Source organism: Cololabis saira, chromosome 5, assembly GCF_033807715.1.
Source record: "Cololabis saira isolate AMF1-May2022 chromosome 5, fColSai1.1, whole genome shotgun sequence".
Lineage (NCBI taxonomy): Eukaryota > Metazoa > Chordata > Actinopteri > Beloniformes > Belonidae > Cololabis > Cololabis saira.
This window is the reverse complement of record NC_084591.1, coordinates 25,260,319-25,288,042: the sequence shown is the minus strand read 5'-3', so window position 1 is coordinate 25,288,042 and position 27,724 is coordinate 25,260,319. Positions and strand designations below refer to the sequence as shown.

At 39.9% G+C, this 27,724-nt stretch overlaps 1 protein-coding gene across 2 annotated transcripts in view; it reads right to left on the bottom strand.

The window, feature by feature from the left end:
* Nucleotides 1-4,767: 4,767 nt before the first annotated feature.
* kcng4a (potassium voltage-gated channel, subfamily G, member 4a) overlaps nt 4,768-27,724 on the bottom strand; it is a 35,154-nt gene continuing 12,197 nt past the window's right edge. For both annotated transcript variants that reach the window (XM_061721327.1, XM_061721326.1), the window contains exon 4: nt 4,768-6,450. In XM_061721327.1, the coding sequence (XP_061577311.1) occupies nt 5,569-6,450 (882 nt within the window). In that variant the 3' untranslated portion in view covers nt 4,768-5,568. The remainder of the gene's footprint in view (nt 6,451-27,724) is intronic.

Below are 27,724 nucleotides of genomic sequence, written 5' to 3'. Positions count from 1 at the left end.
ACATACACATACACATACACATACACATACACATACACATACACATACACATACACATATACATATACATACACATACACATACACATACACATACACATACACATATACACATACACATATACACATACACACATACACATACACATACACATCATAATCATTTTTTTATTTTTTATTTATTTATTTTTTATCAAAAGTTAAAGCAAAGTTAGAGTGAAATGAAATCACCAGGAAAGTCCCCACACATTTCACATTTAACTATCTCATGTGTTGACACAATCATTTAACATATGAACTCAGCGGGGCTCTGCAACAAGTAAAAGTTGCAGCCCATTGCCTGTAATAGTTACAGCCATGGTTTCACAATGATCTGATCAAGTTGTCATGGCAACTGTGCAATGTTAAACTGCACGGGCCAAACATCAATGCTTGCGGCTGTAATTTCAAGTTGCTGTTTCTGATTGTTTTTTCTCAAAATGTCTGGGGATTTTTCTTTTTCCTCCAAATGCTAACTAGAAATGACCACAAACAAAGGGAACCTGCCCAGCATCTGGGGACCAACAGCCCTACATGAAAATAAAATACTGTAAGAGACAAACATCTATACATTTTTAAACTGAAGAAGTCACAGAAACTAAAATGTTGCACACAGGACGAGAACAACTGTCATACATACCTTTTCCTCTCCAGCACATACAGACATGTTCTTTTTTTCAATCAGTTTGTTGTTCAAGAACATCGAAAGTCAAGGGCTGGATCCTGTGATCAATGAACATTAAAGCAGCACAACCTTCACTTCAGATGGCCCGGCACTTTACTGCTGCTGAGCTGCCATCAGTATATACATATATAGGATGGATACTGCCATGAATTTTAACTCTCCTCTTTCCATCTTCGATTCCAGCTGCTTTTCACAGCTTTTGAATCTTAAGCTCTTTCAGGGAAGTTGCTCTCCATTGTGTGAAACCAGACAGATATCATACAAAACATTACTCAGATTGTTAGATGAGATCAGTGGTATGCTGAACTGACAGATAATAACATGCAGTTGGCATATAGCGTTGTAAATTTTATGACAATATACTTACAATGATTAGGGAAACACACAGTTTTATGGTGAGAAGCAACACAGATACGAGGAGAACATGCAAACTTCCCTCAAAAGAACTTTGCTGAGAACCAGAATATTTGTTCTGTGAGATGGCTATGATTACGTTAATTGATTTAATCCATTTAAATATTCTCCCCAGGAAGATGATGATGATGATAAATACTCAAAGACACTTTACGAAGATAAAATAATTAAACAGTAAGCAATACATTTATAACAAAGACAGTTACAGACAAGCAGTTAAATAGATGACTTGAATCTGAAAGGCTGTGTTTAGAGAGGGAGTTCGAGGGTAAGGGGGCACTAATGACAAAGGCTCTGCCACCCCAAAACTGGTGTTAGGGCCTGAGTGAAAGGGAAAGAAGGTTAGCGTCAGAAGAACATCAGTTACTTGGGGGAGTATGATGATAGAGGAGGTCTGTGAGATGGGGGGGGCTTTGTGGAATTGTTGGAATAGTTTTCTTTATGTTACGGGCAGCCAGTGGAGTTTTTGGAGAACAGGGGTGATGTGGTCACGAGAGCAGGAGTGGGTGAGGAGACGTGGAGCAGAATTTTGGATGTATTGAAGTTTATGGAGGGCTTTGGACGATGCACCGTACAGGAATCTGTCACAATAGTCCAATCTGGGAAAGTGGGATGGAGACAGGCTATGACCTTCAGATGGAAAAATATTGTTCTGGTGGTTAAGTTAATATGATGTTCAAAAGTTATGTTGTTGTCAAATGCGACCCCAAGATTTTGGATGTTCTGGGAGGGGGGGAGGACAGAGTTATCATTGGTGAGTGAGAAGTTCTGTGTTCTTGGTAAGTTTCTTTAGGCCAATGTTGAGCATGTCTGTTTTATTTCAGTTGAGATTGAGGAAGTTGGATTCTATCCACGATTTGATTTTGTTGATGCGCCGAAGACCACTGAAACCATCTCCTGGAGGGTTGGGGGCATATGGGGAAATGATCATTTCAGATCATTTCAGAATACCATCAAACTTCTTTTCCTTGTCACTTGTACTTAAATATTCTTCACAACAACACGGCAATAGGAATTTCTCAGGATGTTTTATGCTAAGAAGGAGACGTATGACACATATGACACAGTCCTGGCATCTGCTGAGTTTTCTCCATCAGCTCATTACTTCATAAACACCTCACTCTCTACCCACGTCAAACCTCTGCACCTCCATCCATATTTTACCAGCAGCAAGAGACACACATTTGCAAGTTAAGTTTATTCATATATAGCATTCTCAGTCAGATTTGCAGTCTCAAAGGGCTTCCCCACACGTGCATTATCGGAACAATGAATGCATACTGTGACCTCTTACACCTCTAGACGTTTAATGAGCAAGAAATACTCCCACCTTAACCTCCGTTCAAGATATGAGTAGTTGTGCATGAAAGCATTTGTCTGGATATGTGGAAGGAAGAGTACAAAGAAAAGATAGATGTTTTAACATCTGGAATAATATACACATAAAGATTTATAAAGTATAATGCTTTTGCGTAGTGGTGTTGGACTTTATGAATAATAATTTGATTTTGCTATCCAGATGAAATCCAAAATCTGGAGGAAAGAATATAATGGCTCTTTTATTCCGGTCATGCAGCTAAATTGTAGAGTCCCTGCTATTTGTGTTCGGCAGGGGAGCACAGATGTCGATGGCAGCAAAGCATGTGATGAGCCTGCAGATAAAACCCAACGAGAGAGAGGTGAAGCAAGGGATCCATCCTGGCGAGATCTCAAACGCAAAAAATGAGCTGCATATGGATGTTTTAGTATGCAAATGAAAAAACAGACATTAATACAAAAGGGGAAACAATAAATCTGCCTTTGTGTGAGATAATTTAAAGTGATTGTAAGCATTATAATCAGTCTTCAGCAAAAGAAACATAAATTATCTTTCAGTTTTATTTAAAATGTAAAAAGTATTGAGGGGATTTGAGCTACTTTGCACTTTGGCAACAAGTTGGATATTTTCTTCAAAACAAAATCCAGTTATGAGGCCTAATAGCTTCCTAATATTACGGTCATTTAATCCAGAGACATTTTTACATACTTTAAAGGCCTTAAAAACACTGAATATATTTCCAGAGGCTGCAGTTTCAGAATACCAAATTAACAGCAATAGTGTGAGTCATTCACCATGTAAAATTGTATAATTAGAAATTGATGTGGTCATAATTAAACTCCTGAAGTTATTGTTCAGGCTTTGATTTTTCATTACAATTACTTTGAAAAAAACAGGGTTGTTGCTGAGTGGGATGAATAACTTTGACAGGAATCTTTTTCCACAATTGAAGTTGATCATGATTGTTGCAGCAGTTAAGCAGTCACAGATATCAAGTTTTCCTTCCTTATTTTTCCCCCTAACCCCTCTGAGAAAACTCATGTGTGGGCTACCAGATACCTACCTGTCTGACTCACAGTAGGTTGGGAGATCAGTAGATTCAAGCCTCTTGAGTCAAATAAAACATTAACTAACACATCAGGAAAAACATAATCTTTTTATATTTCTTGACTTATGATAAAGCCTTGGAAACATGTAAGATGAGTCTAAAATGAGGAAAAGTTGCTTCGGTTCAGTTAGTGTATATGCAAAGACAGGTATGACTTTTCAGTTCATGTAAAACTCGTGTAAAATAAGCTTTCAAGTGATGAACTGAGTTTAATTTCTTTTCTTTTAAAAAATATTTAAAAAAATAATGTCAACTAACATTAAAACGAGTTTGACATGTTATGAAATTTAAATTTATCTTTCCTTTCCCCCTAAAATGCAACACTTGACTTGTTGGTCCCACCCTCCCGTGGTTACTGTTGCTAACCTGGACGATCTATTAGTATTGTTTGCAGTTTTACAATTATAACGCTGCCTGTGTAAAAACTGCAATATAAATCAGCGAGGTGTACGATTAACCTCACATACACTCGTCATGAAAAGATAAACCGACTGAATGGCCAACATGTAATTCTAATGATCGCCACTAGGAGCTGACTCCAAACCATCTCTTAGTTAAACAGATATAGTGGGAAAAAAGGTCCATGTCTCTCCTTAAACACTTGGCAATTTGTTTAGTCTGGAGTTACTGACATTCTGGGGAAAAGAAAAAAAACAAAAAACAAAACTAAATCAACTGGGTTTCAGGCTGTTCATGTGGTCTTTTAATTCCAATTTTAATCTAGATTACATCCACATCTGGCATGTTCCTGCAACCCTCCTTGGCTACAATTGTGGATCCGACCAATGTCTTCATAAAAAAGGAAAAATGAAGATGACTTTGATAAGTCTGAAGGCCACCCAAGGATTTAGCAGATAAGGAGGGGATTGGTCCAGTTAAGATTTAAAGATGCAGCATTAAGGAGAGCACCTTTGCTTGCTATGAGATCCAAGACTTTAAAACACAGATTTGTGGAGACGCACTACACCCTTCAAGAATGATGTAATAAATAATAAAACAGTGATGTAACAAGGGGATTGTCACTGAATTCACAGAATACTTATCTTTGCATCTGGCTGAGACATCTGTGTGTGTTTCTTCTTCCATCAGAAAACGTCGGCGACGGGACTTTTATTGAGCATCCCCCAGCAAGCCAAAGAGATTAGACGGCCATACCCAGAACAAACCAAAAAACACTTGAGCCCAGAAAATGGATTTCCCTCAGATTACTAGGACAGCTTTTATTTGGAGCGTTGCAAAGTACATTTCATGGTTGTTAGTGCTCACTCTCTTTCACTCACGCATCCTCTTTCCCTAACACAAATACTTCCTTTTCATCTATATCCTTTCATTTATTTGATGGTTTAAAAAACATTAAGGATCATTCTGAAATATTTTAACACACTTAACTTGATGCTTATAGTAGAGAAAGCAGAAACCATCACTTCTTTATTATTCCAAGCATTTAAAGCATACATAGATATACATTATATAGGTGTCAAACTATAATTCTGTTTTCTCAGAACGTGGCTTCAAGCTTCTCAAAGACAAACGAAGATGTGCACTTCTTTGCATTCATGGCTGAAAATGAGAGTAAATACATGAGACATACTTTGAGATTATATTGTAGGCAGGATATCAAAAAGTAATAAGAATCAACTAAAAGCTGCACTCTGGCTTGTATGTATTGTCACAGTGGAAGGAAAAGCAACTTTGGATTCAATATTGCATGTTTATGAAAGCAGCCTAGTACTAATATTGCTGCAGAGGCCGTCTGTTCAGACAACAAGGACCGTTCAATTTAAAGGGTTGTTATGTCCTTCAGTTTCTGTGCAGTCTACTCGACACCATGAAGAGCAAATGAAATACAGTACCTTTTGTTTGATCTCTTTGAATCCAACACAAGTTACGTACCCTCAGATTTGGACAGTGAAGGCTTTGGGGCAAGAGTTGCTTCTCAGTACTTTAGTTGTATGTAGCACAACGATTGGTGGACGTTTAGCACTGAGTCATTCAATGGGAATGTTTAGAAAGCTGCCGCTGGAAGGATGTGATCATTATTGACTGCAGCTTCGCTTTCTTTCCCGAGCAGAGCCAAAGACTCCAGTGAGTGCTCCCTATCCTTGTCTAGAAGTAATCCCAGTCCAGATGGAGCCGAATCCTCCTTCCCTCCTCCACCTCCCTCTTCCGGCAAATCACCTGTGGCAGCGACAGCTGCAGCAGCAGCCGCACATTCCTCTTTGAACAGTCGGTCGTGCTCCATCTTGAGCTCTTGGTAGGAGCGGGAGAACATGTGAAAGATGGAGGTAGCAGGGAAGGCCATGATGAGGATCCCACTGAGGATGCTGCTCAGCGCTACGACTTGTCCTGGAATGGATCTCGGTACCATGTCACCGTAGCCTACAGTCGTCATGGAGATAATGGCCCACCAGTAGGATGCGGGAATGCTGCTGAAGTCATGGGCGCCTGTGAGCTCACTCTCGGCTAGATGGACCAATGGGGAGAACAGGGTGACGGCCACACAAAGGAACAGCAAAAGGAGGCCGAACTCCCGGGTGCTGCGCCTGACTGTCAGCCCCAGCGTCTGCAGGCCGAGAGAGTGGCGAGCCAGTCTCATCACGTAGAGGATCCTCAGCGCCCGCAGGATCCTCAGCACCAGACCCAGCTTGTCCAAGTAGCTCGTACCTCCTCCTGGCCTGTCGTGGCTCAAAGCTGGATCCTCCTCTTTCACCACGAGCGAAACGTAGTAGGGCAAAATGGCCATTGCATCAATGATATTGAGGGGTCCGCGGAGGAAGTCGAGCTTACTGCGGGCCTGAATGAACCGCAGGATGAACTCCAGGGAGAACCAGGCCACACACACCGTCTCTATGATGAACATGTTGTAGCATTTGGTGGAACACTCGCCCTGAATGAGAAGGAAAGGGGTTCAGGGGAGAAGGGAGGGGAGGTGGAGAGATTGACAGTAAGGGGATTGACAGGGAGCAAGACAGATGGGAAGAGCACAAAAATCCTGAGGTCAGATAACCATCAGCCATAATCATCAATAAATCATGAGTTCCAGTCACTCAACAAAGGTACTGCTGCCACTCTGGTATGCAATACAGTGACACAATCCATTATTTATTCCATTTGGGAGGACTACAGGGATTCATGTAACATGGGAGCTGCGGCAAACACTGTTACCCTGAATTCACACCAAAAGCTTCACAAGCGTCATAAGCATCCGGCTGTCATTCATTTTCAAGGACTGCTTGCTACGAAGGGCGTGTGGCGCATCAGCAGCAGCGAGCAGTGCGATGCCAGCGTCGACCACAGCGTCAATTTGAAGTTGACAGAATCTCAACTGTATGCAAATGATCAGCAGCAATGCCAAATCAGCATCCAATCACAGACAGGGATTCCCAAGACGGGAGAAAGAGAATAGGAAGCTGGAAGAAAAACTGATTATCACTGTCTCTGGGTTCCCAGAGTTATAAAATGTCTCCCTATTTATATATAGACACATTAAGAAGAAGTTGGATGCATTTTTTATTTTTTTATTCTGTAAGGTGACCTTGGGTGACTTGAAAGGCGCCGCTAAATAAAATGAATTATTATTATTATTATTATGTAAAAAGGTGTCTGAAATTAAATATTATAAGTAACGGGCTCATGTAAAATAAAACGGAGCTCCGGTATCAGCCGATATATATCTGTACTGTATATACACACACGGATGCACTTTTTTCCTCCAGTTCTGCATTTACAGCTTGAAAGCTCTGTCCCTAGGCCGCCTACTGCAAGCGTCTGCTGGAGCTGGCAGGCAGCGCGATGCAAGTGACCAGAGGGGGCGATTTTGAAGCTTTTGGTGTGAATGCAGGGTTATGCTTGCCATCTAACTGCATTTTCAAGGAAGAGCAGACACAAAATGAAACAATGTAGGAATAAAAGGGAGATTTTGAGGTACAGAAAGGGGGCATAGACCTCGTCTTCAACATTTCATGTTACTGTATATAAACTAACAGTCAATGTACAGAGCAGTCTGTATTCCACTTCTTCACATTCGAAAATGCATAAACAGCCTTACTGCAACTACGTTTAATAAAAGAAAGAAAGAAAATCTACCACTCAATGTCCATCAGCACCAGGCAGTCTGAGTCAAATCTAATATTTGACTGACGCATTCCACCCAACTAAAACACGACCCACTCTTTGGGCTCATGATATGTTATTTTTTTGTTTTTGCTGAAAGAAGTGATGCTGTTGTTGTTCTAGTAAAAGGACATTTTCTTCAGGCAATAATATATCCACATCTGTTTTTTTCTGGCTGCTGTAAATGAGAAAACTTTGAGCTGGTGGTAAGTTCCCAACTTCAGGCATCAGTGAGTCATTTCCACTAAATGACAAAAAAGAAAAAAAACATATCCATGTTTTGTACAGTGCTCAGGTTTTCCTTCACAAAACCCCCTTGAATGGTCTTTTTAGTGGTTTGAATTTAACAGACAAAACCATGCTGACATAACATGTTGACCTCACAAGTGTGGTTGAAGGTCTGCTCTTCCTTTGCCTTCTTCTCATTTTCTCCCCTTCTCTCATTCTACACCCTGCATTTATCTTTCTGGGATTTGTCTCATCTAGTTCTTTTCCAGCTCATCCTTCTTTTATCCCCTTGCCACCCTCTCCTTTCTCTTTCTGCCTCTATCTCCACTTTCTAATCACTCATTCTGTTTCCTCTCCTACCACCGTTTCTGGACTCCCTCCCCTCTCATCCTTCTTGCTCTCACGCTGATCTCTTTCTGCATAAAAACCTTCATTCATTCAGGGAACCTCTGAGTAAAACCCTTCTCCCCCCAGCTTCTCCGCTGCATGTGCATCCTTCACACAAGTGTCCAGCTCCTTCTCTCATTTATGACTTGTCTCCGTTCTGCCTTTGCCACGTAACCATGTGAAACATTGACACTCTTAGCCCATCACTTCAGTTCTGCTAAGTGATGTGTTCGCATAACCTCTGTGATTGTGACTTTTGAACACATCCTTTTGTGCTTTCATTCTGAATCCTCTTAATCAGGCTACATTATATTGGCACACAGGAGTTTGAACATGCTTCCAAATATCAATCAAAGGAGTCCCTTCAACATTTATTCACTTTTTACTTGTCACATACTGTAATTAGACACCTTAAGCTGGGCATACACTGTGCGATATTTTAAATCGTATGAGACTTCCCCATCTCACACTGCACGACTAGATCGCGGGGTTCAAAAGTTCACAGCCCACGATTTATGTTCTCACACTGTACGAGCCGATGCTCGGATGCGACCCGTCTGCTCACACTATACGATCATAATCCTCCCGTCGGACCTCTGTGTACTGGAACTCTAGGCCGGTTCTGGGGCAGGTGTGGGCTGTGTCCACCCAAACGTGCGTCCTGCCCACCAGATAAAAGGTTATGGGGTTAATTTTTTTATAATTTAATTTTTTTATATATATAAAAAAAAATCCCAAAATATCTGTACCGTTTCTGATTGGGTGGGCACTGCGCATCATTTTTAGACACAATAAAGAACGCATACCGCAAAAGTTGTGTCTCGGCGGAGGGACCCGACGTCCCAGCAAAATGAGAAGAGAAAAAAGAGGTGTTCCGAACAGCAGACAGCGCACACACTAAAGGCTGATTTATGGTTCCGCGTTAAATCGACGGCGTAGGGTCGCGGTGCGGTGTGCGTCGCCGCGTACCCTACGCCGTCGGTTCTGCGTTGGTGTGACGCGGAACCATAAATCAGCCAATCAGGGAGCAAGGGGTTGGGGGAGCTGGGTTGATGTTGATCCGCGGACAAAACTTGTTAAGGAGCATCAAACTCACTCTTATCTACGCGGAAATAACGCTAAAATATAAAGAAGGCTTCCCAAAGTGTGATCTATGGTGAAATAGGAAAATTAAGATGTGCAACTCTTCTAAAGGTGAGACATGCATTTAATTGACTTCATGGCGCCAGCCTTGGCGTTTATTATTACGCAAATGTGGAATGTTTGGGTCTGTCTAATTTCGTCAAATTAAATTTGGAGATTCACCGTTCACATTTTTATGTGTATGCGTTGTATGAGAGAGAGATGGAGAGGGCGAGGGAGGGGGGGGGGAGACGTGGTCTGTACGTCGTTGTTTTTTGTTTTTTTGCAGTTTGGGAGCACAATACACTTGTGTGTGTGTGTATTAAAAAGAGATTTTGCAGTATGTTGTGTAATTGAAACTGGTTTGCTGTGATCGTTGATGGCAAACTGATATTAAGCATTTACATCGCTGGTTATTATGTGCCCCCCAAAAGATCTGTTCTGCCGCCGACTCTGTTTTAACCTCATCTGCCGTTCTTTTTGTCTTATAACTGCATTTATTCTATCGCAGATTTTCTCCGATATTGCGTTTCTTTTGGTAATGTTTAAATTTCTTTGCTGTAGTTCATGAATGTGTTTATTTGCCTCTTCCAATATTTCTAACTCCACCGCGTCAAATTTCATTTTGCGCTTGCGACTATCCTGCTTTCCATCCAGACTCTCCATGGCGCAAAGTTTGCGCCGCAAACCGTAAGACACGCAACACCTCATTTAAATACTGAGGTTTGCACCTGTTATCAATTGCGCACGCAATCTTAGTTGATCACCACGTGCAAACTTTTTCAGTGCACACGCAATTTAGTACTCTTTATTTAGGATCTTAGTAAATCGGGCCCATAGTCGAATGAAATTGACTTTAAAAAAATTCCAAATTCAAAACATGTTTAGGGTTTTTTTTAACCCTTTTTATCACTCCCATTACTTTTTCCTCTCACCTACAAGAACCATTTCCATGATGTGTCAGTGCTGCATTGACACATCATGGATTCATGGATGATTTAACTAATTTAACTTTTTTTTTCATGTACTGTAACTTTTGCTGTGTGGACTGGAGTCCACACAGCAAAACTTTTTATGTTTTCATCTTCACAGTCCATGATGTCTCTCAAGGTATAAAAGACTCACAAGGGGACATTTTCTCCCAAGGTAGAGGACATTTATAAGCGAAAAAGACAGCTTTAATACTTTGACAGCCCTGCTCCTAGAAGTACAGCTTCAATAAATCATCTCTAAACATCAACCTTTACACTTCTCCTCAGTCTTAACTGCATTCTTCATACTTTTTGCCTCTGATGTCCAGCCCCCTGAAATTTCTGGCTGGCTTTCCAGTATTAATCTTTAAGACACGTGCGCTCCACAGTTCACATGTCAAGTCTGCCACATTCACTTTTCACCAATCACTTTTCCCCCTCTCCGCTGTGCACTCTCTCTCTCATACTGACATTATAGCCATCAAAGCTCTTGTGATTCTGTTCTCGGTGTCTGCAGGATTGGCCATCTGTTACAGCTGTAAGCTCTCCCTGTTGAAAACACACACATACAGCTATACACATAGTAACCTCTCACAATAGCAACAATTTCCCTGACCTTATCTCCTCTGCACGATCCTCTGAGGAACTAATGGCAGTGACAGCACATTTTAGCACAGACACTGTTCATCCCTCCAGCTGTCTCATAGGGGTTTCACGCTATCACTGGTATTAACACATGTCAATGTCAAAAAAAGGCAAACACAGCAGAGAGGGGTAAGAACATCGGAAACGGCTGACAAGTGAGCACATTGGGACCAACTGTGTGATATTAAAGCCATTCCTTTTATCCAAACGTTCCATGACGATTCTAATTATCGTGATGCATAATGCTTACATTTTCATAACATTGTGAGATTTTGTATTTTGTACCCCGGTTAGTATCGTAATAATAGTTCTTTATGTCTGCAATCTTCCAAAAGGGTTGGAGGGGATGGACAGAGGACATTACTTATCTTCACTTCTGGTTGTAATTAGATGAGCAGTTTTTGGATGTGACCTTTTGCTACAAGGACTAATACTCACTCTTCATGCTCATCTGCAGTTACAAAAATATCACAAAGTCATTACTCATCAAAAGCTAATTATATATCATTAAGATAATAACTTTCAATCTATTAAATGGTTTGAGTAACAATTATTAAATGGAAATGATAGGCAAGTGTCAGCATTTAATCAAACCCCTTTGTTTGTTCGCAGTTCAACTTTTATTTTCCATAAGTTTTACTTTCTTTGTTATGTTTATTTGGGTTTATCAGTGCTGTACAGTTTAAGTCTATTAATATGGTTAATCCATCTTTTCATCCATTCAATTCCACTCCAGATTTAACTTGAGCAGACCTCCGTCTACTTATCGACCCCTTCCAGTTCTTCTACGAGGTTACCAACCACTACTGCGGTGTCTCCAGGCCGACTAAAATATATAATTTCTCCAGTGTGTCCCACCAGGACTGCCTCAGGGCCTCCTCCTGGTTTGGGCCCTGAAACACCTCCTCAGGGAGGTGTCCTGGAAGCACCCTGTCATCAGAACAATGGCAGCTGGCTCTTCTCAGTGAGGAGCAGCACTGTCTCTGCTCTGAATCAATTACAAATGAACTTCTCATCCTCTCTAAGGAGGTTTCCAGCCACCGTGTAGAGGAAATGAATTCTAGACACTTGTGTCATTACCCACAGTTCGTGACCAAAGGTGGAGGTAGGTAAACAGACTCTTGCCTTTTGGCTCAAATGTCTTCACTACAACACACCAGGAGCAGTCAGTAGATGCCACACTGATCCCCCTGATGAGCTTTTGCCTCACTGTTCCACCGCTGACCAGCACCCACATGATGCTTGAACTCCTCCACTTGAGGATACCTCACTCCCAAACTAGTGAGGGATTTCTTTCCTGACTGCAATCCATGCTACCAGATTTGAAGGGGATGATTCTCATCCTCCTGCTTCACATTTGAGTGTATGATAGATGTAGTATGAAAAGGAATAGATAGTCTTCATTTGTTAGAATGTCTGTTTGTCCTTGTGTCTCTTCGTCCGCTTCTATTTTTTTTTTTTTTTTAAAGTTTTTTCCAGAGCAGTTTACGTTTAAGTGAGAAGCCATATTTAAACTTTAGTGGAGTAAGAAATCCAGGTGGATAAACACTGAGTAGTAAATCTCATAAAAGGATGGGTTACAGGAGAACTTACAGTAATTATGTACCCATATGATTGAATTTGAATAGCTGTGTGCAGACCAAGAAGTCTATCTGTAGGCTGCCATTAACATCACTTTCATTTGATTTGGGCATTTGTAGAAAACTGGTGGATTTCAATGAGTCATGGAGTGATGTGGGCCTTTTATAACTGATCAAACACCAGATATGCTCCTGTATCCAACAAGTATCACAGAGACAGCTGGCAGGGCTGCTTTAAGAGCGTTGCAGTAGTCAAGGTAAGAAATAACTATGGCTTGTGCTACTAGTTGGTTGACAGACTGAATTGAATAAGTCATTATTATTACTATGCTGTGAAGTGTACAATGACAAGTGACTGAGAGGCAGCTGCAACAAAGTTGGTGAATAATAAATGATCCGTCATGATATCAGAGCTTTTCATTTAAATTTGAAAAAAACTTTTTCAATCTATTCCCTGGACTTCTTTCCTATTTATTTAGTTATCACTTTCTTTTAAAATGTTCTTGCCAGTACATCAATAAACCTGCAATAAACTTCTCTTTTTGTGTTAACTATTTGCCTGCCTGTCTGGTTTTTTTCTATATGTAACCCAAATTCATGAGAAAAGTTACCATGGGATATTTTCCCTTATATCCAAAGCATAAGAGCGACATAATGTAATATCCATCCTATTCAGGATTATGGGGCTCTGCGGGAGCTTATGTCAGCTATGTATCTTTGGGTGAAAAGTGTCTGTTGCAAACCCACTTAGTGATAAACAACCACACACACTCACTCACTCCATTGATCCATACACCACATAATATTAATAGATAATTTTAGAAATTCACCCATTAGAGAATATTCAGTCTTCAGCTGATTGTGTAAACAAAAACGTAGTGAGAGCAGCATTATACATGCACTTCAACGAATGTGAGGGGTATGTATGTTTATCCCAGTGTCACCACCGGTTGTGCAATAGTCTTAATTTTGGCCCGATCTTGCTTCTTCCTGTTTTTTGACCAATAGCAGAGGAGCTGGACCAAGAAGGGCAGCCCTCCTCATTTGCATAATGAGGCAGAAATGCATAAGGTCAAGTAAAAAGAAGACAAGGGAATATATATAAAAACAACAAATGCATGTACAAAGAAAAGGAAAAAAGTATATACTGTATATATATATATATATATATATATATATATATATATATATATATATATATATATATATATATATATATATATATATATATATACATATATATGCACAGATAAGGAAAAGGGAACACTAAAAATATATTTTTTTTATTACGTTTTGGTCCCCTACTTACCAGTCGTGTAGAAAGAAAAACACAACACTCCATGTTGTAAAGTTAAAAATAATTAATTCATTAAACATTTTTAAAAATCAACTAACCATATCTTAAATAAGTTCTGGCTGCATATTTCAGCAAATACTGATGGAGTTTAACATTCATGTCCTTACATTTCTTCCTAGTCAGTGACCCATCAGAGCGCAGGGAGACAGCTGCTGGATACTTCAACAGCAGGCCCTCTCTGTGTACGAAGGGTTTGAAGTGTAAATGTGACTCCTTATGGATGAACAAGAAACGGCTTCCATAGATCTGAATTATGAATGTGTTTTTTGTACTTGTGGATCATAAAGCTCCACATTCACTCTTTTCCAATAGTAATAAGGGGAACTCCTCCTGTATGCAACTGTCACACTGTTCTGTGAATATAGGGACATGTGGGTGTGTGCCTTTCTCTATTGCATGATTATTAGTGGACGGTGTTTCAAATTGGGTTATTCTTCTTAAGACGGCTTCCTGGCGTTATGGTCTGACGTCTAATTTAGTTGTACAGGTCTTTTACAGTGCTGCTATACTTCTGTTGCTGACTACCCATCTATGTCTTTGGCTCTGTTTCCCCACAGTGACTCTGCAATCCACCCAGATTAAAAAGTTCAGGTAACAGCAGGTCCAAAAGAAAAAGATTCTGCCCATTGAAGGGCTTTAACTTTCCGGAGACCTTGAAAGAACTTTGCACCAGTGAATACTTTTTACTGCTATACCTACCTTATCCCAGCTTTTAAAGCTGAAAGCTCCAAAAAAGACACTCCACACACTTTGGAGTGAACATACATCATCCCAAAGGACACACTTAAAGGAGGAAATACCCGAAGGAGTGTCAGAAAAACTGAGAGAAGGACCTCGAGTAAGAATCAAGGGTGAACTCAACACCATTGTCTTTAACCTGAAATACTACACAGAAACCTTTGAGTTAGCTAGTCATAAGTTATTGAAGAGCTTGCGTCAAGCGATGCCTCCATTTGTTATTTCACTGCTCTCCTGTTACCTCAGTGGTCTCTATTCCTGGACCTTGAGAGCTGCTATCCTGCATGTTTTAGATGTTGCCTTGCATCAACATAGCTGATTCTAATTAATGCTCATCACCAACTTGTCATCAAGATCTGTACCACTCTGTTAGTGATGCAGTCATTTGTATCAGGCTGTGTTGAGGCAGATAAACATCTTCTAAAACATGCAGGACAGTGGCTCTCAAGGACCAGGAATGAAGACAACTGTCTTACCTGATTGCCGCAAGTACGCTCAAATGCACACAAGGAAAAGAATGCTCTGTGTTGTGTATGCACCCTTTTTATTGCAAGAACTGTATCATTTCCATATGGGAATTAATGAAGTTTTATCAAAATGCATTGAACTGAACAAAATCCTGTATAAATGGCATATTCTAATAAAAAACTAACCATTCATTCCCAAAAACACTCTGCCTTTCATCACTAATGACAACCGGCTCCTTGCACTGAGCACCAAAGCAGTTGGTTCTGCTGAGGAACAGTTTTATCTCCATATGAGGCAGCCGTTCAGGTTGCAAGGTGGCCCATCGCTGACAAAGATCAACAGCTTGTTCATGCACAAATGCCCTAATTGAGAAAAATGAAAGATGAATGGTGAGCAGGATAGAGAGCGGAAAAGAAAGAGAACAATGGAAAACAGAGTGGGTGGCTAAGTGGTGCAGAGAGGTGAGGGAGAAGGGAGTACAAAATAAGTTTATGAGGAAAAGACGTGGTGATATCTGAAGCATGGGGATCCCTTCACACTGCATATGTCTCTATTCTCCATCTGTCAGGATATTACATACACCCCCCCACACACACGTACACTGAGGCTTTTGTTTTTCAGGTTTCTAGAATTGCTTTTCTTTTAAAACTTGGCTGTGAATTGTTACAAATGTTTAGAAAAGTGGTACAAAACAGGAAACTGTAAACATATATGATGATGTGTGCACAAGCTTGCTGCAGCCCGTGGGAATGCAGTGACTCGACACTGGACTCCACAAGGCATATGCAGTCTGACTAGTCCAATGTGGTTGAGGTGCAGTGTGAAGGGGCTTTGAAATTTGTACACTCAGAAAATGTAATAATCATGTGGTAAACACACACACACAGCAGACTGCTGCGGCTGTGTATATGACCTCAGAAACAAAGGAGCTTAACCCAGAGCCAGCAGCAAGCCTGTATTGTGACAAGTTCTGTGATTACACAGAAAGCCCTGATTTGTTTACCAGACAAATTACTTTTTAAAATAAGATAACATTTGTCAGATAACGTCACCACATCCTATATTTGTCAAAAACTTAATGAAACAGCAATTTCTACAATATAAATTGTTATGTTTGGACAAATTAAACACCAAGGTTTGAGGTACCTTTACATATTTCTAAACTAAAAGTACTTCTGAAAACATATAATTCATTCCCACACTAATTTAGTTTGTTTTGTTTATCATTACCATTTCCAAAGGGTATTATTTCTGTATAATTCCATGGAGATCCTGAACATTGCAACCAAAACAAACATTTACCTTGACAAGGAAAGAATAAAATCTTCAATAAAAGAAGAAAGAAAATCTGCTTCTTTAGAATACAAGACTGCATAGTAATAAGAAGGTAATCAAACTGGAATGATGCAGTGAAACCCTTTATTAAACATATCTTAAAGATCTGTTGTTCATACTTAGCAGCTCCAAATTGTTATAACGCGAAAAGGTTACATATAACCTTTTAGACAGTGCTTTTGAAGTAAGTGTTGCAAGTATTGCTTGCGATTTGCTCATGTCTTCTTGAGTTGCTACATATTTCAGGGATAACATTTACATCAGCTTCAAACAAACATACACCATCTAAATAAAGATAAAAATGTACTACACTAAGAAGACTTGCACATCTTCCAGTATCTGTATTTCAAGCCAAGTCTTAGTTAACCAGTCAACCTATTATGTAGGATTGATTAGTGTGACGGACTCCCTACTGTGCTCCCCAACAAGAGCACAACACATCTGCAATTTATTATAAATGCTGCAGTAAGAATACTGACAAACAACAGGAAGAGGGAACATATCACTCCAATAATTATATCCTTATAGTAGCTTCCATTTAAATGCAGGATTCAGTTTAAGGCTATAATTATTGTCTATAAATCTCTGAATGGTTAAGGTCCAAATTACAAAAATTACATAGGAGACATGTTTACTGAATATGAACCTGGAACGTGTCAGACACGCCGGCACTGGCCAAATGGTGGCACCTGTTCTTTTTTCTCTCTTTTTGGTTTAAACTTTAAATCTTGCTTTTTATTTCTACTATGTGATATTTTAATGTCTCTGTAAAGCACTTTGAATCAACTTGTTGTTGAATTGTGCTACACAAATAAACTTGCCATACCTATGGTTCATACCAAACAAGGTGAAATTGCTTGCAGTCATTATGCTGGACTTAGGTTTGCTCCAAGTGTAGCAATCTTTAAAACCAAATGAAAGACTTTTTTTTTCTTCTAAATGCTGTTATTTCAAACAACTTCACTTATTTCACTTATTTAGTTATTTTCTGTAACCCTTTTCCTATTGTGCATGTATAAACCTTTTGACACGTGTTTGTGAGATGGTTGTGTCTTTGTGTCATTTCCATTTTTAGACCATTATTTCTGTATATTTCTCTGGCGGTCCACAAGACTGCAACCAAAACAAACAAATTTACTGAAACAAGGTAATAATGCAATCTTTAAAGTTGACAGTGGTTTATTCAAACAGCTGACTGGACAAAATCCAGGCTAGAACAAGCTTGTGTTTTTGCGTGAATCTTAATAATCCATGAAGCTTTTTGTACTTTTTATCCGAAGTCATGGAGAAATGGAACCTGGATTTGTTCTGAAGATAACAAATAAATGCACTCCAGAGTAGAGTTGCACAAAGTCTCAAAAGTCTCTTCTTTTCTGATGTTTTATTCTGGACTCTTATGCTGATTTCATTTAATTAGTTTCATTTTAATTTGGTGCCTTTTCTTTTCACATTAATTACTTTGTGAAGCATTTTGAGTTGCCTTTGTGTATGAAATGTATTATAAATGTGCCTTGAAAATAAATACTAAATGTAACCAAACCAGGTTACCATTAAAAGGATAAACTTCTTATTTTTTGTGATAGACTAGTTAGTGCAGAAAACCTTAAAGTTTATGGAAATTCTTTAACAAATACACAATCAGTTTGGCTGTGGTAAGTCTTATTTGGTGAGAAAGTACATCTAATGTCACAGTTTTGTTATTTAGTTCCTGTTTTATTTCGAAACATGTGTCTTTGTTTAAGTTTTGTCTTGACTTCTCTTGTTCCCATCTGCCCTGATTGTTTGCACCTGTGTCTCATCAACCCTTCTGTGTATATCTTGTCTTGTGTTTCCATTGCTTCCTGCTGGTCCGTACTGTTTCCTTCCTTCATGTTTCAGGTCAGGTTTTTGTACTCTGTTGTGTTCATGTTCTCTTTTTCCTTGGTTTGTTTAACTTAATAAATCACTGTTTTTGGAACTCCTGGGGCCTTATGTACTAAGAGTGCGGCGCACAAAAAACGTGCGTACGCCACTTTCAACGCTCACGGTCGGATGTACAAAGAATGACGTGAACGTAGAAAGCTGCGGTCCTTCACTCACACATTAAGGCTGTTGTACGCACTTTTCTGAGGTTTTGTCCGTTGGCGACACTCACTGGTGATGCAGTGAAGTGCAGAATATGAGGAAACTTAACGTCAACAATAAGTTCACGACCACGTGAAGGACACGACAGTCCCCACATCACCAGATAAATTACACAAGAGTGGAGCTGCAACAATCTCACAATCAACCACATCATCTGAACAAACAACTAAAGGAGCTCAACGATGGAACCTGCAAATCCCGATGGAGCTTTGGCTCCGTTAGAGGAACCTGCTGATGGCAGGATCGGGAGCGAGTCCTCAGGCACCAAACTGATCTGCTGGTCCAGGACTAAGACTGCACCATCAGCTGGTTTAGTCTGGACCTGCTGGTCCAGGACTAAGACTGGACCAGCTGGTTCAGGTACCAAGAGGATCTTCTGGATCTCTGCCCTGAACTGGACCAGCTGCTCCGGTTCAGACCAACATGATGCTTCAGCTGGAGCTGCAGGTCGGACATCTGTCTGTCGTCATGACAACCGTATGGGAGGACTACTGATAAAAGCCAGATCCTAAACATCCCATAACTGTGTCTGGACAGAAATACATTAAAATTTATTTTGAAGCAAAAACCGGTGTTGTGCCAAAAAGTGATTGTCTGCCAGAATCTGATTTCTTCTGATTTGTGGCCGCGGGAGCGCGCACAGCAGCCCGCTGAGCGAGAGCGCTAAACCGTCAGATTTCAGATTATGAAGCTCAAGAATGAGATCAAGTCATATTTAGGCAGAAACAACCTTTCATTAACTGTATTTGGCCTTCAATCACTTTTTGGCACGACACCTGTCTCTCCTCCTGCGGATGCAACACTCCGAGTTAGAGCAACTTTGCTCTTTATTTCTCACGTTTGCACCTCGATAATCCCGTCGGCACAAATTGTCTTTATTTCTGCAGCGGAGGAATCAGATCGTAATGCTTCATGTTTTAAATATAAATGTATTTTGTTCACATTGTTATACTTATGAGAGAGGTGATCGCGGACATCCATAATGTGTAGGACTCAGTAAACGTGTACATTGGTCTTAATCCGTTAGTATATAATATGCATGACAATAGAGCAGAACGAGGAGCCGTTTTTCATCCACCAAAAATTCTGGTGTCGGTTCTTAAAATACAAACAAGAAAAGCAGAGTGTAATGATGCACTAACGCTGCCCATAAACATTAACAAACCCGTACGATCATAATAAAACCACAACTCTTCACGGAACGCAACGCAAAGCAAAGAACACCATAATGTAGGCGTCAAACTGAATCCCAGAAGGGCCGGTGTCCTGCATGTTTTAGATGTTTCCCTGCTTTAACACACCTGATTCTAATTAATCATCATCACCAACTTGTCATCAAAGTCTGGATAGTTCTGTTGATGACACAGTCACTTGTATCATGGTGCAATGAAGCAGGGAAACATCTAAAACCTGCAGGAACACCGGCCCTCGAGGACTGGAGTCCGACACCAGCTGAAATCGGAAGAAATGCCCCAAAATGAATTATTTATTCCAGCTCAGAGCATTTTCTTGTTAGGATGAGCGGTTTTTAATGGATAATTATCTTCATATCATATTCAAACATATATTTGAGGGAGGAGACGAGGCGGAGTGTTGTGCTCCCGCATGTGCGCTCAAATCCACGCTGATTGGGATGTACAGAGAAACCTGCGTGGATTTGGGCGTACGCACAGCTTTGTACATATGAATTTTTGCGGTTTTGTTAATTCCACGCACGGATTCACGTTGAAATCCACGCACTCTTAGTACATGAGGCCCCTGGTCTCCTGCATCTGGGTCCTATCCCCCATAACCCTGACATCCAAGAGCTTTTAGACATTAGTAGCGCTATGTCCCAGGCATCCACATTAAAAATAAGGTAAGGCATTTCTGAACTTCTAAAAGTAAAAAAAATAAAAATTCAACAGTGTGATGTTGCAAGCAAATGGTGAGGATATACCCAATGAATGTGACAAAAAAGTGTTTTTTGTTAGAAATTGTGTAGAATCTCTATTCTACCTTGTGAATATCTGACTTAAATGTGTTAAAGCTTTTCAAAAATGCATCACATTACTAATAAAAAAAGACACCTTTATAGTCAAAGTTTGACTCTAGTGACATGACTTCAAAATGTCTAAAACAACCCCGACATAATTCCACTGCATTGTTCTTGGCTATGTTGTGCAATCCAATCCTGGCATGGACAGAATAAACACATCTGACTTTGCCACTCCCTCAATAATCTCCCTTGGCAATGTGCAGCACATCAGATGAAGGGAATCCAGCTCATGAGCAGATAGGCTGTAATAGGCATGGAATCTGCTCTGCACTGATACAGTCACACCAGATATGCGCCTGCAGTTATAAACATGGAGGAAATGGATGTGAATGCTAATTAATTGAGTACGTGTATTCAGTCTTAAGGACTGTGATACAAACTTGTAGAAAATATAGTTTAGCTATAAATATTTATAACCCTTACATCATTTCACTAACCCCTTTTGTGGTTCGACAAGGGAAGGACACTTAGTTTCAACTGAATATTAGCAACATTGTTTAGTCCTTATTGTTCCTTATACCTTCTGTTTTCTTTTTTTTTTATCTAGACAATGCTTTTGCAGCTATGTACGTTGCTGAGAAGGTGACTTTTGGAGTAAAAAAAAACTAACATTCAGTGAGTTTATTTACCTGTAGTGCAGTAGTAAATTATTATAAATGAAAATATTCTTATACGATACTGAAAACATTTACATATTTAGGCAGATAAGAAATTAAAAATGTATTCACTTAATGGAATTCTGTTGAGAAGTGTAGAGCTGAATGCTTGGCTACAAATTCTTCAGAGATTTTATCAGTGACAATGCTTTCATCTTTTCTAACAGATTCTCAATGGAGACTGAACTTACAAATGGCAGATAAGAAATCTGTTTTGAGTTTTAACCAGCTGAAAAAAATCCTATATCAAAATCTCAAGTCGTCTGTTGACTAACTTTTTGGTTGTTGTAGGCTATGTTGAATAAAAACCTTTAATCCAGAATCCCCAGATGAAGTCACAGCAGTAACTTCATCAGTGGCTATGCTCTCTCAGCTGGGTGAATGTGTAAGTGAGTTTTGCATAACAGTGACAGAGTTCCATTGAGGGGGTACAACCGGCTTGCTAAACTCAAACACTACTTTTCCTCGTACTGCAGGGCAGCATGACCCAAATGGGAAGAACAAACAGGCCCGTCTAAGAACACATACCTTATATCAATCATAGGTCAGCCATGGGTACCAGCTCCTTCATCGTTTGCAGCATAATATCCCATTTCAAATGTTTCTGTCGCAAAATGTCCACTGCGTTTAGCTAACTCTGAGTTAGCACAAGCTGCTACCTTTAGCTAAGCTTTGTAGCATGGCAATGAGGAAGGGATGAGGGCTAGTCATTGTCTAAGCCAGCTGCTAATTAAAAGTGTATGCCCATAATTAGGGGTGTAACGATACACTAATCTCACGATACGGTACGATATACGATATTGAGGTCACGATAACGATACGATACGATATTATAGCAGTATCTTTTTTAACAACCTTGAATGAGGAACATATGACTGGAAAAAATGGTCTTTTATTTGAAAGACACAAAATACAAAACAATGCTGTGTGTTTGCCCTATTGTTACAGTTTGTAATGCTTTATAACTGTTTTAAAGAGAGTTTTAAAGAGAAAGCCAGGCCAACCATTTTCCACAAACTGAACTAAAAGTAAATGTCAGGTTTGCATTATGCATCTTCAGTTTCAAAGTACAAATATATAGCAACAAACTGAATAGTTTCTCTCATGTATGATTTGACTTTTTTCTTTCTAATTTAACAACTAAAATTAAATAAATAAATAAAAGTAAATAAATACATACAATTTTACATCATAAAAAAGATTGATTCATGCTCACCTTATAAGTGTAAGAGGAGATTTATTTTTGTTAAGAAGGTTAGTTTGGTAATTCAGGGTTCATTATTTTATAAATATATTCTTTATATTCTGTAAATCAGGGACTTTAATGACACTAGTCAGTTAATCTGTAGTTGTTAGTATGTTTTAGATTGGGCGGAGTGATACAGCACTAGGTGCTGTGTTGATGCTCTAAAATCCTACGCTGTTGAGCGGACATTAAAGTACACTGACTGGAGCTCAGCAGAAGTTGCCTGCGTGTTTATCCTACCCACGACCCGAAAAAGGTTTAATTTAATAAGGTAAGGCTTAACTCTACACCAGCCTTACATAAGTAAAAGTTCAGAGCTCAAAACGGGACCACAAAATGGGACTAGTTTCTTCTGAGCGGAGTAAGATTTTGGTCCGCGGGTCGAGGTGTGGTCGCGGTCGCGGTCGGATGCGCGTTACTAGTCAACACAATAGATTAATATTAATAACCCAATATCGCGATACACTTTGTCACCTCCACGACACGTATTGTGACGTTTTTGTATCGCGAAATTTTGTGGCACGATATATTGTTACACCCCTACCCATAATTGAACATGTTTTTTTTTTCCCTTTATATACATTTGGACATTATGGGGGTTAGTAGTGATTGACTCCCTTTTGGTGCCAGTCCCCAGTGGCAATGTGATGCAACTTTTCTTTTTTCCCACATCAGTCTCGGTCTGAAAGTTATATTGTTGATCTGTTTGCTCCAAAGGAAGTCGATTGCTATCGTATAAAAACCCTGCATGAACCTCAACAGATAAAATTATATGTAGCCACAGATTCATGCATACTTAGAAGGGTCTTTTTTTGTATGATATCAGCATTGCAGTCTACAGTTTTAAAAGCTAGCTTTCATCCATTTAGTTACTTAGCACATAACATTTTCAGTGAATTTGACATCTGGGCTATGTAATAAGAGCTGAGAGAGCACAATCACTCTTATTTTAAAGCTAATATGGCAACTATGAGGCAAGCTGGGGGCTGAATCGGCTTTCTGATGTGTGCCAATGATTGGCTGGCCTGTGGCCAAGTTAGCAGCCCTGGGTAGAGCTGGTCACTATTTCAGCTGCCTGCTCAGGGCAAACAGCCTCTGTCCCCAGACCATTCAAGGGTTTGGGTAACAGCTGAAGCCCAAGTGTTAGCCACTCTGCCTGAGCCACCTAACTAAGGCTAGGATGGTCTCACAGCACACCTACAAGTCCTCGTTTCAGATGTTGTCTTTGGCAACATTTGAATTGAGGACAGTTTCAGTCAGAATAAATGTAGGGTAACGTTGCTTAGCGTCATAGGTTAACAAAAGCTAAACTAAGATGAAATGACTACATTGTGGTGTCTGTGGGTGATCCCACAGAGAGAATGTCCATTTCTCTTTATACACTCTATGATTTTCATCAAATATCCAAATTACATTTTTCCAAATTAGGTCATATTAAAAACAAGAACCTATTAGCCACCAAAAATAAGTCAGCATGCCTCTAACAAGCTACATGAAGAAAATATTAATGAATGACTTCTAGCATTGCAATTGGCATGTAATTTACTCAAAAGTATTACTGAAATAAATTGTTTTGGGTTATAATTTCACTGTGATTACCATCATGAGCTGACTTCATGTAGATGACGTCAGTATTTCCATTGTCAGAAGTTGTTTTCTATGCTTTAAGGAATATATCACAACATCCTCAAAAGCAAACTGTTGTTATGTATGCAGTGCGAGAGTGGAAGGACACACACACTCACAACCACATACTTGTTTGTCACGCTTTGTGTGATCAATTCAGTGTTCTGTGTGTATACAAAAGACACAAAACACTGAAAAAAAACAAAATGAAATACTACTTAGGGGGTACAGGCGAAAAATGCATCTACATTTCTTCAGAGTGTTTGTGCTGTTTATGTGTGCAGTATTTTATGTACCTATTTTATATCACTTTGTCTCCAATGGTCCAATGGTCTTTAAACTGTGAAGAGCTCCCATGGGCGAAGAGCTGACGCAAGGGAGGGAAACATGTGGACGTCAAGCCTGATTTAGTCTACGCACCTACTGCGTCTTTCATCTAAAGTCTTCAATTGACTCTTTACCATTAAAAATAGGGAAGAAATTACTTTGTTATTTCAAACATACCAAGGCCCTTGTCTCTGAAGCAGAATAAGAAACTCCACACCTGTCTGCGTTCTCTATAACCACGAGTCCAGGCAGGTTCTGTGGTTCAATAAAATTATTGACAAACTTCCTCTCGAGAATAAATGGATCATCATCAGATAACTCACAGGCTGATGCTTAGTCACACAGACTGTGGCTCTCCTGCCCTGCTCTCTTCCAGATACTTGTGACTGATGGAGTGAGACGTAATTGTTGAGCAGCAAATCCCACCTCAATTTATGGCATTAAAGGACATAAAGCGGCCATTTCAATTACACCCGAGGTTAGAGAGCTGAGAAGTTAGAGATGAAGAGCAACTCTGATGGGGCTGTCCTGAAAACACTATGTCACCTGGTGGAAATATTAAAGACATGAATCCGAGGGCTTCTCGGTGGCAATAAAACACGACGATGGACGAAAATTGATGCAGATAAAGTTGGCTTGAAAGTTCTACAGAAAAACATGTGCAAATAAAAAGTGCCCTTGGTGGAGCTTTGACATTTGAACAAAAGAAAACTCAGGCAGGGGGTGGTTTAAACTGCATGCATGTTGCTCACTCCAGTTTAAACACTGCTACTGCAGAGTTCTAGGATATGAAAGAGATGATCACAGGATTAGTACAATTTTGACTGCAAAAACAGTATTTTATCTAGAAAGCAAACCTCTGTAAAAGTTACAGTACATCAAAGTTCAACCATAGTGGCAGAGTCACTAAAGCAGATCTTGTTTCTTCAATATAATCTTGATCTCAATCTCAAATGAAACCCAAACCTCGACTACCTCACCTACTAAACCTAATATAATCAGCCTTACAACAATGAGAGATATCATGTTAATGAGGAAACAACTGTATGACATAAATCCAACACCAATTGTATTGCAAATCAAAACCTAAAATCTGAGAATCACAACCCACAATCTGTAATTAAGAAATTAAAATCTCTAACCAAGAGACATCAAACATCTTCCTGGGTTAAACTTTCCTTTTTTTTCTCCATCAGTTCTAAAACCGTTGTAATTTTCAAAACGTTTTTCTCAGTTTTTTTTTTTCTTTTTGCAGTTGCAATTCTGAAATTAAAGCTGCAAGCAGCGGTGAACGGGCCCTCGCACTCACGGCCACTGCCCCCCATAAGCATATCAGACATGACACCACCCACGACTTCCTATGTCAAACCATTCAAAAGTTATAGCAGAAAAAAGGGACAACCAATCAGAAGAAGGGGCGGGGCTAATTCGAGCCAATGAAGGTCAAGGACTCATTACAGAGTCTGATGACACCACCCACGACTCTCTATGCCAAACCATTCAAAAGTTATAGAAGGAAATAGGGACAACCAATCAAAAGAAGGGGCGGGGCTAATTTTCACTAATTATGGTCGATGACTCAATACCCAGTCCCATGAAAAGTCCCATGAAAAGTTATGGCAGAGAAAAGTATTCTAGGGGGCGCTGTTGAGCCGTTAGGCCACGCCCATTAATACAAACCATGAAATATCAAATTTATCGCCAGGCCTGGCTTGCATGCAAAATTTGATGACTTTTGGAGAACTATCAAATATGGACCAATCAGATGAAGGGGGGGGCTTGAGGCACAAAGTTTTTTCTGTCTGAACCAATCAGATGAAGGGTGGGCGCGCTTTTTGGCGTCTAACGTCGCCACGGTAACACTTTTGAAAGAGAAAAGTAATGCGTGGTGTCGGAGGATGGAGACGCACATTTTGATGTATAACACACTTGGGGGCACGTTACGGTTCGGGCCGTATTAACTGCCGAAGGAATGGCATGAATTTCGCCAAAATGACACGATTAATTCAAAATGGCCGACATCCTGTTCGGTTTCGGGCATGACCCCAAGAGACTTTTCTTTAAGTTGTGCCATGATACAGGTGTGTACTGATTTCCGTGCATGTACGTCAAACCGTATTGTGGGGCTTGAGGCACAAAGATTTCCGGGGGGCGCAGTTGAGCCATTTTGCCACGCCCATTAATGCAAACCATTAAATATAAAATTTTTCGCGAGGTCGGTCTTGCATGCAAAATTTGGTGACTTTTTGGGCACGTTTATTCAGAAGAATAAAAATAAAAAAGAAAGAAAGAAAGAAAGAAAGAAAGAAAGAAAGAAAGAAAGAAAGAAAGAAAGAAAGAAAGAAAGAAAGAAAGAAAGAAAGAAAGAAAGAAAGAAAGAAAGAAAGAAAGAAAGAAAGAAAGAAAGAAAGAAAGAAAGAAAGAAAGAATTCCTACAGATACAATAGGGCCTTCGCACTGTAAGTGCTCGGGCCCTAATAAGTGTCAAATAAGGCCATGTCAAGCTACATCAGGGAGGTGGGACATAGTCGAGAACTGGTTTTGCGTCAACGTCAGAGTGCCAAAAACTTGCCTGTCAGGGACCTTGGAGAACCAGCAAACAGAGGTAAGTTAGCATGTTAGAGCCAATTTTGTGTTGTGTTGTGCTTCCCATTTAATAACTTGTGTGGGTATGTGAATTGTTGTAGTGCCATTTTTGCACAGTAGGTTGTATATGGAGTTTGGGGGAATAGGTTTCATAAAGGTGAGGCTAATCACGGGCAGGTGTGCTGGATGCCGGTGAGCACACAGTTTTTTGACCGTCTTAACTTTGGTGTCACATTGTTGCAGTTTTTTTGGTCTTACAGCTTTACTGGTTTCATGCAAGTAATAACTTTATAAGTGCATGTACGTAGTTCGCTGTATAGAAAGGAGCTTGTGTGTAAAAATGAATACCCTTTTTTGAGCATCACAGCGGATGTTTATGGACATTCAGCTGACATGCTGCCCAAGGAGACACGTCATCTGTTACCGGTAAATCGGCGCCTCAGTGACATGTAGGTTTTTTCTTGTTTGTTTGGGTCAAATCAAGTCAATCACAACACAGTATATGGTTAAGTTGGTAATGTCACTGTTAAGATGCTAAGTCATTCAGTAGCCAATGAGCTACCAGTTTTTGGCTATGAATTGCTATGTTGTGCTGCAAACACATGTTCTGTTGT